The following is an 18,219-nucleotide window of genomic DNA, read 5'->3' as shown; positions in this document are numbered from 1 at the left end:
TTATTACCAATTATTATGGATTGTTTTTTGAAGAAAAAAAAAAAAAAAAAAAAAAAAGAAACAACAAGAATAGTCGGCAATATACTTTGGTCCTGGAGTTTGCCACATATATAGATAGATTGATTTATATATTATTTCTTTTCAAAAATCTTATGGACGCCGCTTGTTTTTAATATATACTATATGTATATTTATTTATTTATTTATAGTAAGTGAAGTTATTGATTCCTCACTATTTCCTTCTCAATGGGGATGGGGGTTTGATTATTGGGGCAGACGATGTTATTGTTACAGGAGTATTGAGTGCAAAGTGGTCCCCAGACATCAAAGATGTACGGTGTGACCTTGATCCAATGCTAATTGCTAATCATGTGAGGTATGTGCAACTTTTTCACGAAGGTTACTGCTTAAATATTTTTATTATACAGCTGACAGTGCTTTCACTTCGTAAATAAAAAAAATACATACATGCATCCCAACAGGAATGCTGGAAAGTGATATTAAATTTTATGTCCCATTCAGAGATAAAAATATGCAGTGTGTGAATTAAGAAACATCTACATAGCCCATTATTACGTTTCTAATTGCACCTATCAAAACGTTCTTTTGTTTTTTTTTCTCCCCCCTTAAAATTTGACAGTTCTTGTCTTCTTGGTGCTTGAGTTTACATCTTATATTTCAAAAACTATCACAAACTTTTACATTGTCATTACTTTTCTTATCAATTGCGCAGAAAAGGTTATTTTAGTAAATTTGTAATTTACAAGCAAGAAGAGGATGAGAATAATCATTATGTGTTGCAAGTCTAAATTAGACGGCTGTTTTTCTTATTTTATTTGAGAGAGGTACATTTGCTTTTTATAATACATAAATGATAAAATAAATCTTAGATACTAAGATAATCCAAATCTAAATAAATCTCTTGATACTAGGTGAAAAAACAAATAAAATTAACTCTTTTTTTTTTAATTTTTTATTTTAATGAGATTACACAAATATTCCTTAACTCAGGGTTTTTTCTTCAACACTTGCCCTTAAGTTGAGGAATAGATATCATCCATTCCCGACTTGGATGGTAACTCATGAAACATTGAGTTATAAAGTCCTTTTGTTAGTATATTTACTGATTGAAGCTGAGAAGAAATATAATTGATGCATACTATTCCCTCCTCTAATTTCTCCTTGATAAAATGTCGATCAATTTCAATATGTTTTTTCCTATCATTTTGGATAGGATTGTGTGCAATATTGATGGCTGATTGTTGTCGCAGTATAATTTTATCGGTCCTTCTCCCTTAATTTGTAAGTCATCAAGAATTATCCTTGTTCATCTCTGAAGAATTTATACAAAAAGTGAATGAAGATTTACCTGAGATTATTAAGGCACTGGACCTTGATGGTTTGTTGAGGGAATCCAATAATACCCTCAATCTATCAATTTCTTCATTATTGAATCCACTGCTCTCTACAGTTGGTGGTTTTTTTTCCTGATTTGGACTCCTCTATGATATACACTCGTGCCTTCGACATGTCTCCCTTGTTTCATCAACCATGGTTTTATGAGCCTCCTCGATTTTCCATTCATGGTTGAGAGGTTTTCCATTCAACTTCCTACAACTCTCCTTCGTGTGTTGCAGTTTCTTGGGGTGGGTACACCATAAATTGTCTCTGCTACTCTTCCATTGGTTGTCACTTAAGCTTTTTTTTTATCTTTTTCTATAGCAAAGACTGATGCATTTAAACTAGGTTGTTTATCAAGCATAAGGCTTCACTTGCTCTCTTCTGCTCAAATAAGGGAAATTGTTTCTTCAAGAGATGTGCTTCCTCTTTTCAGATGATTTGTACACGAGCTTGGTCAAACTCGTTCAGACCTGCCAAAAAATCATAAATACGATCTGCTTCAATAAATTTCGTCAGGATTACGGCGTTTGCAGTGCAATTCATCTCGAATACACGAATCGAGTTCCTGTCACAATGTTTGCAATGCATTGGCATATTTAGTGACAATTTTCCTTCTTGCTTCGTACCTCCAGTCTTGATCTTAATTTCATAGATTTGTGCAGTATCTCTAGCCTTGGAGTAAGTGCGATGAAGGAAATCCCATATGGCTTATGCGTTTTGTAAAACATACATGTGTCACTGATGGATTGCTCCATAGAATCTGAGAGCCATGACATTATCATGGAGTCTTCAATTATTTTGCATATTCAAACATTGATATGTAATATCTCACACATTCAACTCCCATATATTTAATATCCATAGTGATCAAATAAAATCCATGATCCTTGCGAGATGTTAGTGTTTATATGATAACAATGCACTAGGTCTTTTTCGGAGGCAATTTTGGGTTTCGTTAATCATTAGGGTTTGGTGAACTTTTAGGTTTGGGGTTTAGGATTCCTTTGTTTTTTACTCTGTTTTTTTAAACTTGTCATGTCGGCACCTATTCTCACCGCTATCAACAATGTCTATTGTTGCCATCATCCTTGGCATGTGGTGTTATCATCGTCACGAGTGGTTAGATTTTTCGTCTTTTTTTCTGTCACAACCCAAACCTAGAGCAAGCCTAGTTGCCGAGCAACCTTCAAGTGGCATAAAATTTGCTCCAATGCAACCAATGGTCAACTATAGGAGAAGACATATACTCGCTCATAATACTCATTGAATGAGCTATGTTTGATCGAGTCACTGTAAGGTCTTTTTTGAATCTTTCTGCAATTCCCCTTTTTTGTAAGTTGTAAATTACGCATCATGGGAGTATTACATGACCTAGCCTCTAATTTTCTTGTTTAAATCAGCACGTCAATTCCATATTTTCTCTGTGATAATAGCCTTCTTGCTTCTTGTTACCTTAACTCCGAGGAAGTATTTCAACTTCCACAAATTTGGTATGGAATTGACTTTTGGAGAAATGTAGGGAGTGATTTGATGCCTCATCTATCCACTAGTAACAACAATATCAATATCATATTATATAATAGGATGATACCTCTCTCAAGTTATTTATAAAAGATAGAATTATCTTTCTTTGCCTCATTCCAAAGTTTTAATCCATACCATAATTTATGAAAACGATATACCTTTCTATTCTCCCAGTGAGCAATAAACTTAGGTGGTTGCTCCATGTACACTTTTTCTTGAAGATCACCGTGAAAAAAATACATTTTTAATATCAAGCTGATGCAAAGGCCAGTAACGGATTGTTGCTAACGAAATAAACAATCTAACATAAGCCAGTTTAGTACTTGAAGAAAAAGTATATAAACAACTTGATATGTTTGTGTCTAGCTTTTAGTCACAAGATGAGCTTGCAACCGAGCTACAAATCCACCAGGATTGACTACAACTACCCATTTAAAACTGGTAGACTCCTTTTCCTGTTAGAGGTGAAACTAAATTCAAGTACAAATATCACTTAAGGCAGTTATCTTCTCTAACATTATAGCACACCAACCAAGATGAGATGAAAATTAATGAATAGTTTTAGGTACAGATAAAGATTCTAGAGATGCAACAAAATTAAGTATGAGATGACAAATGGTTACATGAAACAAAAGAGGAAATAGAACTAGTGCACTATTGTTTACCTTTGCGAGTGTGATAGGTAGATTATTGCTTGTTCTTGAATCCAATGATGAAGTCTCTTATACATGGCATGTAACTAAAGAAGGTTGCTGTCTGAGAATAAAAAACCTTATTAATAGGTGGGTGAGTAGAAATTGGAAAGGATGAAGATGGATTGTTAAGGGGCTCACTAGTGGAGACAATTGTGTATACAGGAAAATCATCATCTTTCTCTCTATACTCTCGAAGGTGATGTAGTAGAATTATGGTAAATTGGAGCACCTGTCTAGGCCAATATTGGCTGTCGCCAGTGGAAGATTGAGAAACTCTTGCTGACGTTGATCGCAAGAGGAAGTTTCATGAGTTGTGCTCATAGTTCAATAATCCACACTAATTTACAAGAAGGTACCTTTTAGAGTATTCTCTTTTCAAGAAAAGGTAAGGGATTGGACAAGACTAACAATATGATCTACATCAACCTTGAATCATTGGAGGAAATAAAAAAGGGGGTAAAAGACGATTGAAATAGGTTCGTTGAGGGAAATTGATGTGGAATTTGGATCAATTTTCAATAAAACGACAAGAATTAGACAAAAGAAGAACTGATGGATCATGAGAGAAAGATTCAAGATGGTTATAGGTATTTGTGGTCCACAAATGTAGAGGCTTCCAGATTTGCTTCCTCTACTAATAGTCCTCTTCGTCATAAGATCTTAAAAGATATAGGAGGTTTCTAGGAAACGTTAATTATCTCACAACAACTTGACAAACATAGTTTATTTAGTGAGTATTGCTAGCTAGTATATGTCTTCTCCTACAAATGACCATTGCATTGCATTGAAACCGATTCTGAGCTATTTGAAGGTTGCTTCTAAGCGTAGTTTGTCATATAAGAATTGTGGTCATGCTAACATTGAATGTTTCTCAAGATGCTGATCGGGTAGGGTCTAAGGAGATTGAAGATATTGTGTATTTGTTGGTGGTAATTTGGTTTCTTTGAAGAGTAAGGAACAAAATGTAGCGTCACGTTCCAGTGTTGAATCAAAATATGGAGCAATGTGTGTGGATTAGTGTAGACTAGATATCTCAACTTCTTATTGAATTGAGATTTGATATCACAGCATTAACCAAACTGTTGTGACAATCAAGTAAGCTCTCCATGGAAACTATGCACATTAAAGTCTACTATTGTTTTGTATATGAGAACATACCACAAGGTCAGGTATCCAGGACATTGGAAGACTGGAGAACAATTAGGAGTTATCTTCATGAAAGTATCAAATGGAGCATGTATAAGTTCTCTCTCTAACAAGCTGAACATGATTAACATATATGCTCCAACTTGGGGGAACTATTATAGTGCTTATGTTAGTATCATTTTATTCTTGTAAATATCCTAACATATTACCCTTTATTGTCTTTTTACTTTCTTTTACTTAAGTTCCCCTTTTACACTTGTCTATATATATTTATTTAGTGAATGAAATAAATTATTATTATTCTCTTAAAATTGCTTTGGCGGGTAAGCTATAGAACTCCCTAAAATTCTCTGTGAGAAGTCTCCCACACTTTCACCTGGTTACTTTTGCATTCTTCAATCCACGTCCGATAATTCATTTTCTCTAATGAAAATCCAAAAACCTAAACCTTGTGTCCTCTTACTCATTCTCGAGTGACATTCCCAAAAGCATTCAACCATGTCTTGTACAGTCTAATAATTCCTTTTCATGTCTCTTTTTATTTGTAGAAGAACCAATGAACTGAAGGCAGAGGTTGACATCCCTGATGACATAATTATGAATTTTAGGCAGTTCTGGTCAGATTTCAAAGACACTCCTTTAAAAGGTGCAACTAACTTCGATTGATCCTAATGTGCATTCTGATGTATTACTTGCATTTTATATGAGTTCATGTTGCCTGTACTCGAAGGATCAGTTATTGCCTTTTATAATGAAGTGTTTAATACTTTTGTCTTATTGTGGTCCTGATGCTGACATGGTTAACGTTGTCCAGGTAGAAATGCTATTCTAAGAGGTATATGCCCTCAAGTGTTTGGACTTTTTACTGTAAAACTTGCAGGTATAGGTCATTTCTCTGCCCCCCCCGCCCCCCCCCCCGAAAAAAAAACAAGCACAGTTGTCTAATTTCATAACCTTTTTTTTTTCTACTTACACTGAATCAATTTCAATTTTGTCCTCTTTTGTTCAACTTTTAGTGGCTTTAACACTCATTGGAGGTGTACAACATGTGGATGTATCTGGAACCAAAGTTCGAGGAGAATCTCATCTATTGTTGGTTGGCGATCCTGGTATCCTCATTCCCTTCTTAAATTTAGTCATAATACACTGATTTGGTGCGTAAATGTTTGAAGTTTATAAGCTATGTTCCAAAGACGCACACTTATTTTACAGCTAAGAGAGCCATTTGTTAACCATAGTCCTTCAATTTTTGTACATGACATTTTGCTAAATAAATTATATTATTCTATTCTAAGCTTTTCATTGATTAATGAAAATAAATAAAAAAGTTAAAAGGATAAAAACTCCCTAAAGAATTTTTGTATGTTAGTCAACTAATGAGAACCATATTTCAATCCTTATGTACTCGAGTGTGTTTTGAAATCTTAGAGACTAAATAGAAGCCAAACTCAAAACTTAAGATCCTTAATCAAAAATGTATTTTGCGCTCTCTTTTTTAGGCTTAGGTTAATTGCTTAGTGGCTGTTTTAGGGAACTATGATAGAATTGTTGTATAAATCTGTCTCACTGAATGAAAGGTAAACAAATTTGATCATACATAACTTCAGTACGTTTTGCACATTCCCTACCATGGAAAGTTAACAATTATGTTATTATGAAAATTTGGGGAAATTTAGTCGCCTTATAGGAATTTAATGGAACTCGGGAAAAATTTGAATTTCTCATTTTCTCCAATTTAAAGCAAAACCACCAAAACCCGTAGTCAAACTGATCGAGAAGAACTTAATATGAAAATTTGAAGATCCATAGGAAAGTATTAGCACTTCAATGTTTAAAATTGTAAGGTTGTTTATAGCTTGATTTGGTGCAAATCAAATTGATTAGTTTTAAATCGAAGATTCATGGAGTGTTATTATATATGAATCAGTGAATGTGGCATAGATGGAGGGATAAGTTTTAGGATTTTGATATCTACTTGCCTCTTTGGATATTTAAAGAAACAGTCTGAAATAGCAGTCTTATTAACAATTATAATTAACATTTCTTTGAAACGATAGTTTTAATTTGTCATTAAAACAACGTTTAAACTTAAAAAGGTGCATTCTGCAATATTAGATGTGTATTGATATATGTGGAGTTCATCTGTCAGGTACTGGAAAGTCACAGTTCCTGAAATTTGCTGCCAAACTGAGCAACCGGGCTGTTATTACCACTGGATTAGGAAGCACTAGCGCTGGACTAACTGTTGCTGCTGTCAAGGATGGAGGTACCTTTCAAAACTTCTTCCTTTTTATTCATATTGAGTGATTTTCAAAATCAAGTTTATTTTTATAGGTCACTTTTCTTGAAAAGTGAAGCATTAAAAAGAATAAGATCACAGTAAGGAGAAATATAAAAAAATTTATAAATTAAATCAAAAGCTCCTATTACTTCTTTTTCTTAATTTGAAACCTCAGTTATCATCCTTTTGTTTTCCTGCCCAACTTGGTCGATTGTCGTACCCTTTTCCTTTTCTTCCCTGGGCCAAGGGATCACTCAGTTGATAAAAAACACTAGGAGCTAAGATGAAGCATCCTTTATCTGAAGTATGATTATCGTCCAGAAGGTGAAGTGTTTCAAACTCTTATCTATTACTCCTTTCCAAATGAGCAATGCTTATGCTGCTCCCTTTTGCCATGGTTTTCTGGTGCTAAATAAAAAACCTGGAGCAGTAAGTGATCAAAACCGAATAATACAAACAGACACACCCTTCCTATCTGGTGCTAAATAAAAAACCTTGATGAACATGATGTGATCTAATGACACCAAGTATAGCCATCATGTTTTAGCGAATTTGCAAACTTTTCTAACCAAGCCCGAGGTGACTGTTTTAGACTATAGAGAGATTTCTTGAGATTATATGTTTATCCTCTAGTATATCTTTCTTCAATTTGTGAAGGTATGTTCGTGTATACTTCTTCCACTAGATCACCATTTAGAAATGTATTCAATACATCAAGTTGAAATAATGACCAATCTAGATTTGTTGCAATAGAGAGAAGTACCTTGATAATATTTAACTTGGCGGCTGGAGCAAAGGTTTCTTGATAGTCGATCCCATAGGCGTGGGTGAATCCTTTAGCCACTAGGCGAGCTTTGAACCGGTCAATATTGCCATCTGGTTTGTGTTTCGTCTTGTCCAAATTACCCATTTATATCCAACTGAGCACTTGACTCTGGGGAAAACCTGTAAGGATTCATGCCCCATTCTTCTCCAAAGCCTCCAGCTCCTCTAGCGAGGTTGCTCTCCATTTAGATCTTTGGAAAGCTTCTTGAACTGTGTTGGGAGTTTTTATTTGATCTAGTGAAGTCACAAATGCTTCAAAACTTGTTGCAACTTAGTGTAAGACAAGTGATACCATATGGGATGTTGAGTACATGAGCAAACACTTTTCCCTACAACAATGGGTCTATCGATACCATCTTTTGTCATATTGTGTTACTATTTTTAGGGGTATTGGGATTTTGGTTCAAATCATGTGTTAAGGAACTCTTAGGATTTGATCTAACAACTTTATTGAAGAACTAAACCTTAAGATCTAAAGTATCCAAGAATCCCAAAAACGATAAGAATCAACCTAATGGAAAGTTTTGGAACATATTACCTTGATGATCAAGATCAAGAGTAAAGAAGTCTTGTTTCTAAACTCGTGATTCAAATCACTCCACAAGAGGTTTGATCAATATCACTTGAATGACTCTAGCATGCAAGTTTTAAACACAAGAATTTGCAAAGTAAAAAAAACTTAGCTATCAACAAATCTAAAATCTATTCTTTTCAATTCCTAAATGTGATGTCTACCATGAAAGAAAAGAAGGTTTTATATAGCCTTTGACAATCTTAACCTATGTGAGTTAAATACACACATAACCTCCATATTAGAATGGCTAGTTAATAAGAAATAAACCCATAACCTCCATGTTAAAGTGATTAGTTAATGATGAAATATGGTAACCTATGTGGGTTACAATATAACCTTAACTCCCATATTAAAACTAGCTTAAATGATAAACAAATATTGAGATTACAATTAAAATAATGCAACAAAAGGAATGTGCAATCTAGTAACCATCACTAAGGTCCATAAATTCAACTATGAGGTCATTGAATGCAAATTAAAATGCATTTCTATCTTGAAGCTCAACTTTGTCCAACATGTAGGGAAGGACTCCAACACCTTCTAGAATTTCCTTTGACGAGCTTACCATAGCTTGATTGTAAGTGACGAAAGCTTGTTATAACTTCTTGGCTCTCGTCCTTGTAATCGGACCTTGAGATATGAAAATTTCTTGGTCTTGGTTCATATCATCTTGGCTTTGCTGAACTTGTGTAGGTTGTATTTCGTTTGTCTCTAGTTGTTTTACTCTTTGTGAATGAACTTGTAGTTCAGACTCAGAGATAGATATAAGAGTTACTCCTTGGGAATGTAGGCCCAATTTTGTGTTTCAAGGTCATAATGTGCCCTATGAAGTGCAGAGGTGGGAAAATACAATTGACTTTCAAAAAAGGTGACATTCATGGTATGAAAGAATTGGTGAATTGGAGGATGATAACATTTATATCCTTTCTTGTTCGGTGAGTATTGGAGAAAGATGCATTTCATGGAACGGGCATCAAGTTAACTACAGTGATTTGGACATATGAACAAATACAATACATCCAAATAATTTTAGTCGGAGTGTGAGACACGAGATGGGATATAGTGTCAGTAAACTTTGTAGGGGTGTGTGGAATTTGAGAATGTGGGAGGGTAGTCGATTAATGAGATAGGTGGCAGTTAGAACAGCTTCACCCCAAAAAGTTTTTCGAATGTGTGATGTGAGCATTAGGATCAGTTTTAAGTACTATGATATTGACTTGAAACTGATGATGGATAATTTTATGGAAGACTATTGAAAAGTTGGCTAGTTTTAGATTTATCTTTCTTAAGGAATGTCTAATTCGAACAAGCGTGATCAACGAGAAGAAGAAACCAACATGCCCCACTGATATTTTTTACCCTTGAAGGTCCCCAAATGTAGCCGTGGATAAGATAGAAAGGTTGAAATGGAGATTAAGTATGAGGTGAAAAAAGAGCACGTGTTTGGAGAGCCGACAAATTTCATACCTAATAATTTGACTCTTTTTATTAAGAAATAAAGAAAAAAACAAACGCTCAAGATTGACAAAGTTGGGATGACCAAGACAATAGTGCAACATCATGACAAGATTATCTTTATTTGAATGATTTAAAGACACATAAATATAGGTGGACTCACAATTAGATCAAACTACAAGTTTATTGCATTCCTTTGTTAGTGGAGTACCTGTTGCTTTGAGAAGATACAATCCTGCAACATAATTCAACTTTGCCCATCATATTCCGTGATACCAAGTCCTAAAAAATTCAAGAGTTAGCAAAAAAAAGAAAGAAAAAAAAAAGGAAAGTTTCAAAATTCAAGTTCTTATTCAACTTAGTCGCAGATAGTAGATTATACTTCAATTTTGGCACAAACAAACCTAGTTCAAGATATAAGGAGCTTGATATTTGAATACTACTTCCTATCCCAGTTACTTTAGCAGGTGTACCATCAGCAATTAACCGTACAAAGTGAGAAGGAAGAGAATATCTGATGCTCCAGAATCCATTATGCATTCTAATGGAAAAGTTCGAGTATGGATAGCAATGAGATTTTGGTTTTCTTGTTGCATATTTCCAGAACCACTTAGGGATATGTTTTGTTCAATAGGTTCTAGCATGCTCAACAAATCATTGGTAAGCAGTTGCTGGTTAGAAGTGTCATACACAGTAGCCTAGTTTCTCGATCTAATTTGGCAGCATTTGGCTTCCAATTTTCTGGTTTTCCATGTATTTTCCAACAAGTGTCTTTAACGTGTCCTAGTTTATGACAATGATCACACCATGGTCATCCTTTGCGCTATCGGCTATCACCAAATGATTGGGAGATTCCCTGAACAGCAGAGTAACTGGATCATTTGGGTCCCAACATTACTTGCTTTCGACCTTCTTCCCAACGGAGTTTAGCAAATCTTCTCAAAGACTAGGTAATGGATTAGTACCAAGAGTTTGACTACGAGTTTATCTAGAACTTAGACCTGTAAGGAACTTGAAAATTATTTGTCTCCACAATTTCTCGAAAGAGAGTAGAATCATGAGTATGTTCCATTTACGAGTTTCAAATAAGTTCAATTGTTCCCCATATCGAGATAAAGTGGTGTAGTAAGTTGTAACAAATAAAACACCTTGTTTGAGATCTTGGAGAGTAGTCTTGATCTGGAAGTGTTTAACCTGATTGGAGAAGGTGTTTCGAGCAACATCCCAAATCTCTTTTGAAGTTGAAAATAGGAGAAAGTTCTCACCACTATCAGTAGTCATGGAGTTGATTAACCATCTCATAACGTGATGTTCTTCGGCCCTCCATGTGTGGAATTTTGGATCCTCAAGTTTGGGTGAAGTTGATTTACCTGTAATATAGTTTTCTTGTCCATGATCGTACATGAACGTCATCACAGATTGTGACCATTGAAGATCGGCCCTCCATGTGCGGAATTTTGGATCCTCAAGTTTGGGTGAAGTTGATTTACCTGTATTATAGTTTTCTTGTCCATGATCGTACACGAACGTCATCACAGATTGTGACCATTGAAGATAGTTGTGGCCTTTGAGGTTGTAACATGTTATCCGAGTATCGTTGCTTTTTGTCAATGTCAAAACGGTTATTTGTGATTTTGATCTTGATTTACTACAAATACGGTGTTTCAGTCTTCTAAGTTTGTTTAGATGGACGTTTTATTTGTTTTGTTTTTTTTTTTTTCGTTCTATCGCTGTCTTTTTTCATCTCACCCACCTTCCTCCAAAAGAATAAATTTGTATATTCATGGAACTGATAGGGGAATGGATGCTGGAAGCTGGGGCACTTGTACTGGCTGATGGAGGACTTTGTTGTATAGATGAAGTGGACAGGTGCATTCTTTAAATGAATGTTTGCTATTATCACTTGCATGTTGGAGTCCACGGATGAAACTGATTCTATAGAATAAATATGAAGGCCTAAACCTCTGTATTTCATTCAACTTCACAGGCTTCTACATATTAGCCAATGAGCCCTTGTCAAAAGAAGGACTAGAAGGAAAAAATGAGGGACGGGAGTTTACAAAGAAAGAAAAGAAATTTTGATTGTCTTTTCTAGTCGAGATTTTACTTATAAGAACCAAAATTTGCAATTGAAATTGATAGAAAATTTATTAAAACAGGAAAGAAGACTTACAATACCCAACTCAAGCACTTGGAGAGGCCTGGACTCTGCTAAGAAAACTACTCTCCAAATTCTGCCTATCCCATCGTGAAAATGCCGAACCATTTATTTTCCATATTTATAACCACCTTTCACTAATCAACACGTATCAATGAAATATGTGCCCTTCTAATATTCTAATAGCATCCTTAATATTCACCACTAATATTCCTAACCTATGCACTATGCTTAAATTTTATGGAAATCATTTTATATTCTCTTTTTAGTTTGAAAAAAAAAAAAAAGTAGATTTGAAAACCTTAAGCCCTTGATTAAGATGCTTCTTAATCATCTTGTTATTTGAAACTTAAGATATAAAATTTTTCTTTTTACCAGCATGAGAGAACATGACAGAGCCACGATCCATGAAGCAATGGAGCAACAGACTATAAGTGTCGCAAAGGTATTATTTATCTCTAATATAAATAGCAGTTGATATTTTGAGACTCGTAATTAGTGATGCTTTAGATGCTATGCTTGAACAAGAGATGAACGTGATGTGTTATGCAATGTAGAAAGGGGTGAACACATTGTATTGTCTATGAATTGGTAAATTATCTGCAAACTTGAGAAGCAAACGTATATAGGAATGTAAACGGGGGAAGGTTGAAAAGGAGGGAACTTCAAATAAAACAAAAAATATATACTAAACCTAGCTTGGCTTAAAAAGAGAAACGACGACGTAGTTTAGTTTCAGTCAATTTGTGAAACCTAGTCTTAGTATCACTCAATTAAACCTAGTTTCTTCAATTTATACCAAATTAGTTTTACTCAATCTCATTCATTTGGAATGTAATACAAGGTCAATAAACCAGCTAAGGAAAAAAAAAAACAGTGAATGTAAAAACTCGATACTTAAAAATTGACAGCTAATGATCACATCCAAAAAATTATATATTACCGAAGATTTTATTGTTTGAATTTAAAAGCTAATGACCAAATTAGAGAAATCTTACAAATGCATACTCAAGAACGCAAGCATGAACTCAGTTATGCTGGGTGGAAAGTGTGAATATTTACAATAGAAGCCAAAACTTTCCCAAGGAAATCTATGTTTTACCCCCAAAATAAAATTTTAACTAATATTCATGAAAAATCTAACGCTGCAATACGTACTTGCATTCAGGTCAAAATATGGTGATGTCATCAACGATTTTTCCTTTATTCTTTTATGTTTGTGTCAACTTTTACCCCGGTAACTATAGACTGATTAAAAATGAAAATCGCAGCAAGAAATTGTGCACAATGCTTACGTGCAAAAATAACTTTCACCATCCATTCTTACTTTTCTTGATGGGCTACAAGTATAACAAGTTGCATCACTATCTAGGCCCCCTTTCTTTTTCATGAATCGTTCCATTGTTTTCTGCTTTTGTTTCATTTTAAAGCTTGGTTTACACTTGCGTTTGTTTCTTTTTTTTTTGGATGCTCTAGTTTTCTTGAAAACTGTGAGAATGCAACTTATTTTAGATAGAATTAGTCAAGTTGTTAAGTCATTCATCATTATTAGGAGAAATAGTTTATTTCAGTCGAGTTTTTGTAGGAGCTATTTATAGGATTTATTTTTGTTTAAATAGGAGCCCTCCACTTAGTAAAACACAAGCCACAGTTAACAGTTCATTATTTCAGTTGTCCCTGTATTATCTTCTTTGAGTAATAATAATTTCATATTTATTCACACCTTTGAGCGTGAGATATTGTGACAGATGGTATCAGAGCCAAGTTGATACGTTTGATATTATTACTCAACGAGATGAATGGTGGAAGTGCTTCTATGGGTATAGCTATGGAAAAGCTGGTTGGCAATAACTATAGTTATTGGAAGTTATGCATGGAAGCTTATCTACAAGGGCAAGATTTGTGGGATTTAATTGAAGGTGATGACACAAAAATTCCAGCCGATACTCCACAGAATGCAAAATTACGTCAACAATGGAAGATTAAATGCGGAAAAGCCTTATTTACATTGCGAACTTTGATTAGCAAGGAGTATATTGATCATGTTCGTGATTTAAAGTCACCAAAGCAAGTATGGGATACACTTTAAAACTCTCCACAATGGTATGATATTGTCCACTTTGAGGATAAGCTCTCATGGCTTTGCTTTGGGCTTCCCAAAAGGCCTCATTCCAATAGAGATAGTATTCCTCACTTATAAACCCATGATCATTTCCTAAATTAGCCAATGTGGGACTCACTCCCAATAATTCTCAACAATCCTCCCCTCGAACAAAGTACACTATAAGCCTCCCTTGAGGCTTATGGTGCTCTCGAATTGCCTCCCCTTAATCGAGGCTCGACTCCTTTCTCTGGAGCCCTCGAACAAAGTACACCCTTTGTTCGACACTTTAGTCACTTTTGACTACACCTTCGAGGCCCACAATTCTTTGTTCGACATTTGAGGATTCTATTGACATGGCTAAGTTTAGGGCATGGCTCTGATACCATGTTAGGAATCACGACTCTGTCACAATATCTCACGCTCAAAGGTGTGAATAAATATGAAATTATTATTACTCAAAGAAGATAATACAAGGTTAACTGAAATAATGAACTGTTTACTGTTGCTTGTGTTTTACTAAGTGGAGGGCTCCTATTTAAACAAAAATAAATTCTATAAATAGGTCCTACAAAAACTCTACTGAAATAAACTATTCCTCCTAATAAGGATGAATGACTTAACAACTTGACTAATTTCATCTAAAATAAGTTGCACTAATTTTGACAGCCTCCCTCAGTGCAAGCTAATTTCTTAATAACTCCGAGAGCGAAAAACTTCAAACTTCACTTTGTTTCCCTGTTAACAGCTTGCCTTCTTGTTTGTTCTTTAGCAGCTTCTCTTTTTCTCTTTCCTTTTGCCTACGCCTTTTCTTCTTCCTAGCGACAGTCGTTTCTGTGCTCTCTTCTTCAGCTTCCTTATCAACTGATGCATCAGGAGTTACAAAGTCAGGTGGGTTCTCAACTTTGGCCTCTTGTGAAGAAAGAGGAGGGTCGGCTGGTTTTGATATAGTAGGCCACTCTCCTAGCTCGGCAAGAATCTTATCCAAATCTTCTTCTTGAGTCGTCCTTCCACTCTTCTTCTTCTTTTTATTTTTGAAGTTTCTGCCACCCTTTTACCTTTATCTCTAAAATTTTGAGTCAATGCCTTGGTAGTTTTTGTTCTCTCTCCATCTGGCATTTCTTTTTCTACCTCTTTATCTGATACATCAAAATTCCTGGTCTTCACTTCTTGATCGAGGCCCTTGCTTTCCTTGCACTCGTCATCCAACTGAACTGAAGATTCTAACGAGTTCTTGTCATCCATCCCATTACCTTGTTCTCTTTCATCAACCAAACTGTCTTCCAATTTGTCACCTTCGTCAGCCATAACATCACGTTCATCCTTAGTACAATTCCCCAAATCAATCGATACATCCCGACTTTCTGATAAACCAGCGTCATCACTGCAAGCTTCTCTCTCTTTAGCCACATCCATGCTCTTATCCAACAACTCAGCCTCTACCACAACACTGCCTTTCTGAACTTGGTCTAGATTCTCACTTTCAGCAGCGCCCCCAGAAGCTTCCCGGTCAGCCTGCAAGTCTAACAAATTGGTAGTTTGATCCAAATCTTCGGAGATGAGGAAAACGTCAGCCTCAAAGGCATCAAGATCGTCAAAGGTTAGTTCGAAATCTTCATTTTCGTTGAATCCCAAATCCAAGGCCATGAAATAATCAGCAGGGTCACCAGGGGCAGCAGAATTGGCATCGGAGAAAAAAAAGAGTACAGAGGCGAAATTTGGAGAGAATTAAATTCAGAAGCGTAAGTAGTGGAATTACAATTTTGATCACCTGTAGAGACATCATCTTGATATACGGCTGAAGTCACGTTTGTTGGCTGATCAAGAACCTCAGTGGTTAAGCAGTATTCCCAAATTGGATCTGAAGAATTTTTACTTTCATGTACAACATTTGCTTTTGATTCCTAGATTTTGACTCGGCAATTTGGCTTAATATGGCCTGGCTTTCCGCAACGATCACACACCACTTTCACTGACAATCTCGTTTAAAATGGCCTGATTTTCCACACCAGTAACAAGCTTTAAATGGCTTCTTTGACGACTCCTCACTTCTGAATTGATTCCCATTGCTAGATGAAGGCTTTGAATGAAAATTCTGTCTCCTTTGATCTTTGACATACAACACATCTTCTGACTTTCGGGAAAACTGGTTGCTGCTAGTCATTTGCTTAATCAAGGCTTCCTGATTGGAAAGAAGATTCGAACTGTAGGCTGATTTGCCCACCCTTGTATTGAGGAAACAAAGGGCATAAACTCTTTCCGTAATCCACGAATAAGATAACGTCGTAATCGAGCCTCACTCACTGGTTCCTCAGCATCTAATTCTGAAATTTTAGAACACAGATTTTTCACTTTAAAAAAATATTCTTCAACAGAAAAATTACCTTGAGTTACCATAGCTAGTTCATTCTCTAGAAATTGCAGTCGAGCGGTATTTTTCTTAGTGAACAACTTTTGAAGTGTATCCCATACTTGCTTTGGTGACTTTAAATCACAAACATGATCAATATACTCCTTGCTAATCAAAGTTCGCAAGGTAAATAAGGCTTTTCCGCATTTGATCTTCCATTGTTGACGTAATTTTGCATTCTGTGGAGTATCGGCTGGAATTTCTGTGTCATTACCTTCAATTAAATCCCACAAGTCTTGCACTTGTAGATAAGCTTCCATGCATAATTTCCAATAACTATAGTTATTGCCAACCAGCTTTTCCATAGCTATACCCATAGAAGCACTTCCACCATTCATCTCGTTGAGTAATAATATCAAACGTATCAACTTGGCTCTGATACCATCTGTCACAATATCTCACGCTCAAAGGTGTGAATAAATATGAAATTATTATTACTCAAAGAAGATAATACAGGGACAACTGAAATAATGAACTGTTTACTGTGGCTTGTGTTTTACTAAGTGGAGGACTCCTATTTAAACAAAAATAAATCCTATAAATAGCTCCTACAAAAACTCGACTGAAATAAACTATTCCTCCTAATAAGGATGAATGACTTGACAACTTGACTAATTCCATCTAAAATAAGTTGTACTAATTTTTACAGCATTAAGTTGAAGGTTAGCCACAGAATTTGATATTTTTCTGTTTACGTTGTTTCAATAAAACTGATAAAGAAAAGTAAGCAGAACAGTTGAACGTTTAAGTAGGACCAAAAAGTATGATGCATTACGTCTGCATATAAACATATGACAACTCTGTGGTGTTTGTAAGCTGCTGTCATGCCATGCCGCTTTCAAGTTAGAAGGCCGGCCCAGTAGTTATCTTCCTGCATATTTATTTCTGCTTAGTTACTCTACTCGAGATGTATGTATTAATGCATGAAGACTCTTTTACATATTTTCTTTCTCCTACGTTCTTATCCCTTTTTCTTTGTTTAGGCTGGTCTTGTAACAACTCTCAGTACTAGAACGATAGTATTTGGCGCAACAAATCCTAAAGGACATTATGACCCTGAACAACGTATCATTTTCATATTATCTATGTGGCTTAGTCTAACAATCTTAAAGTGTGGTTCCTGTATAGCACAAGCTTGCTGGGCTTACTTATTTGGTTGTTGCTGGGATGGGAATGATAGCCACATTGGAGAGGCTATAATTGCTATTCTCGTTTTTGTTTTCATCTTTTTTATAAAATTGTTTATATTTCCTGCATTTTTCTCTTCCTTTCGTTGTTCTCTTTATTTTTTTTTTTCTAATGCAGCCTCACAAGGAAAGCTCATCCTCCTGCTGCTTGAACATGTATTTGAATCCCTTACAAGTAAAAGCCCTTGATATTTATGTTTGCACGAGTCTAATTTATGTTTCCGAAATTTTGCTTCAAGTTTCTTCAAAACTTCAAAAATTAGGCAAAGAAATGGTTTGCTTCTATTTGAGTCATTGTACTTTTCAATATATATGTGTGTGTGTGTGTATGTATGGGAATAAGTTATTTCAATGAAGAAAATCAATGTGATCATGTTTGATGAATTGATGAATTATTGAATTTTTACTCTGATGACAGCACCTCGAGAGGTACTCTTTCAAAAAAAAAAAAAAAAAAAAAAA

General features: G+C 35.2%; 2 protein-coding genes across 4 annotated transcripts in view; one reads left to right on the top strand and one right to left on the bottom strand.

Moving 5' to 3' along the window:
• LOC111455445 (probable DNA helicase MCM9) overlaps positions 1–18,219 on the top strand; it is a 29,884-nt gene that overhangs the window by 7,966 nt on the left and 3,699 nt on the right. For 2 of the 3 annotated variants that reach the window (XM_023097133.1, XM_023097132.1), the window contains exons 7-14: positions 277–376; positions 5,315–5,412; positions 5,581–5,646; positions 5,783–5,875; positions 6,916–7,032; positions 11,698–11,770; positions 12,438–12,504; positions 17,554–17,635. In XM_023097133.1, coding sequence (XP_022952901.1) covers positions 277–376; positions 5,315–5,412; positions 5,581–5,646; positions 5,783–5,875; positions 6,916–7,032; positions 11,698–11,770; positions 12,438–12,504; positions 17,554–17,635 — 696 coding nt within the window. The remainder of the gene's footprint in view (positions 1–276; positions 377–5,314; positions 5,413–5,580; positions 5,647–5,782; positions 5,876–6,915; positions 7,033–11,697; positions 11,771–12,437; positions 12,505–17,553; positions 17,636–18,219) is intronic. The other variant, XM_023097134.1, reaches the window with a different exon arrangement.
• On the bottom strand, positions 14,519–17,547 carry LOC111455451. The gene is made up of 2 exons (XM_023097142.1): positions 16,545–17,547; positions 14,519–16,342 (listed from the first exon to the last, which is right to left on the bottom strand). Exon 2 carries the CDS (start codon positions 15,805–15,807, stop codon positions 15,124–15,126), a length of 684 nt encoding a protein of 227 aa, XP_022952910.1. The 5' UTR covers positions 15,808–16,342; positions 16,545–17,547; the 3' UTR covers positions 14,519–15,123.

The sequence above is a fragment of the Cucurbita moschata genome, unplaced genomic scaffold (genome assembly GCF_002738365.1).
Source record: "Cucurbita moschata cultivar Rifu unplaced genomic scaffold, Cmos_1.0 Cmo_Scf00017, whole genome shotgun sequence".
Classification (NCBI taxonomy): domain Eukaryota; kingdom Viridiplantae; phylum Streptophyta; class Magnoliopsida; order Cucurbitales; family Cucurbitaceae; genus Cucurbita; species Cucurbita moschata.
Note: the sequence above shows the minus strand (reverse complement) of the source record. Positions and strands in the feature narration are given on the sequence as shown.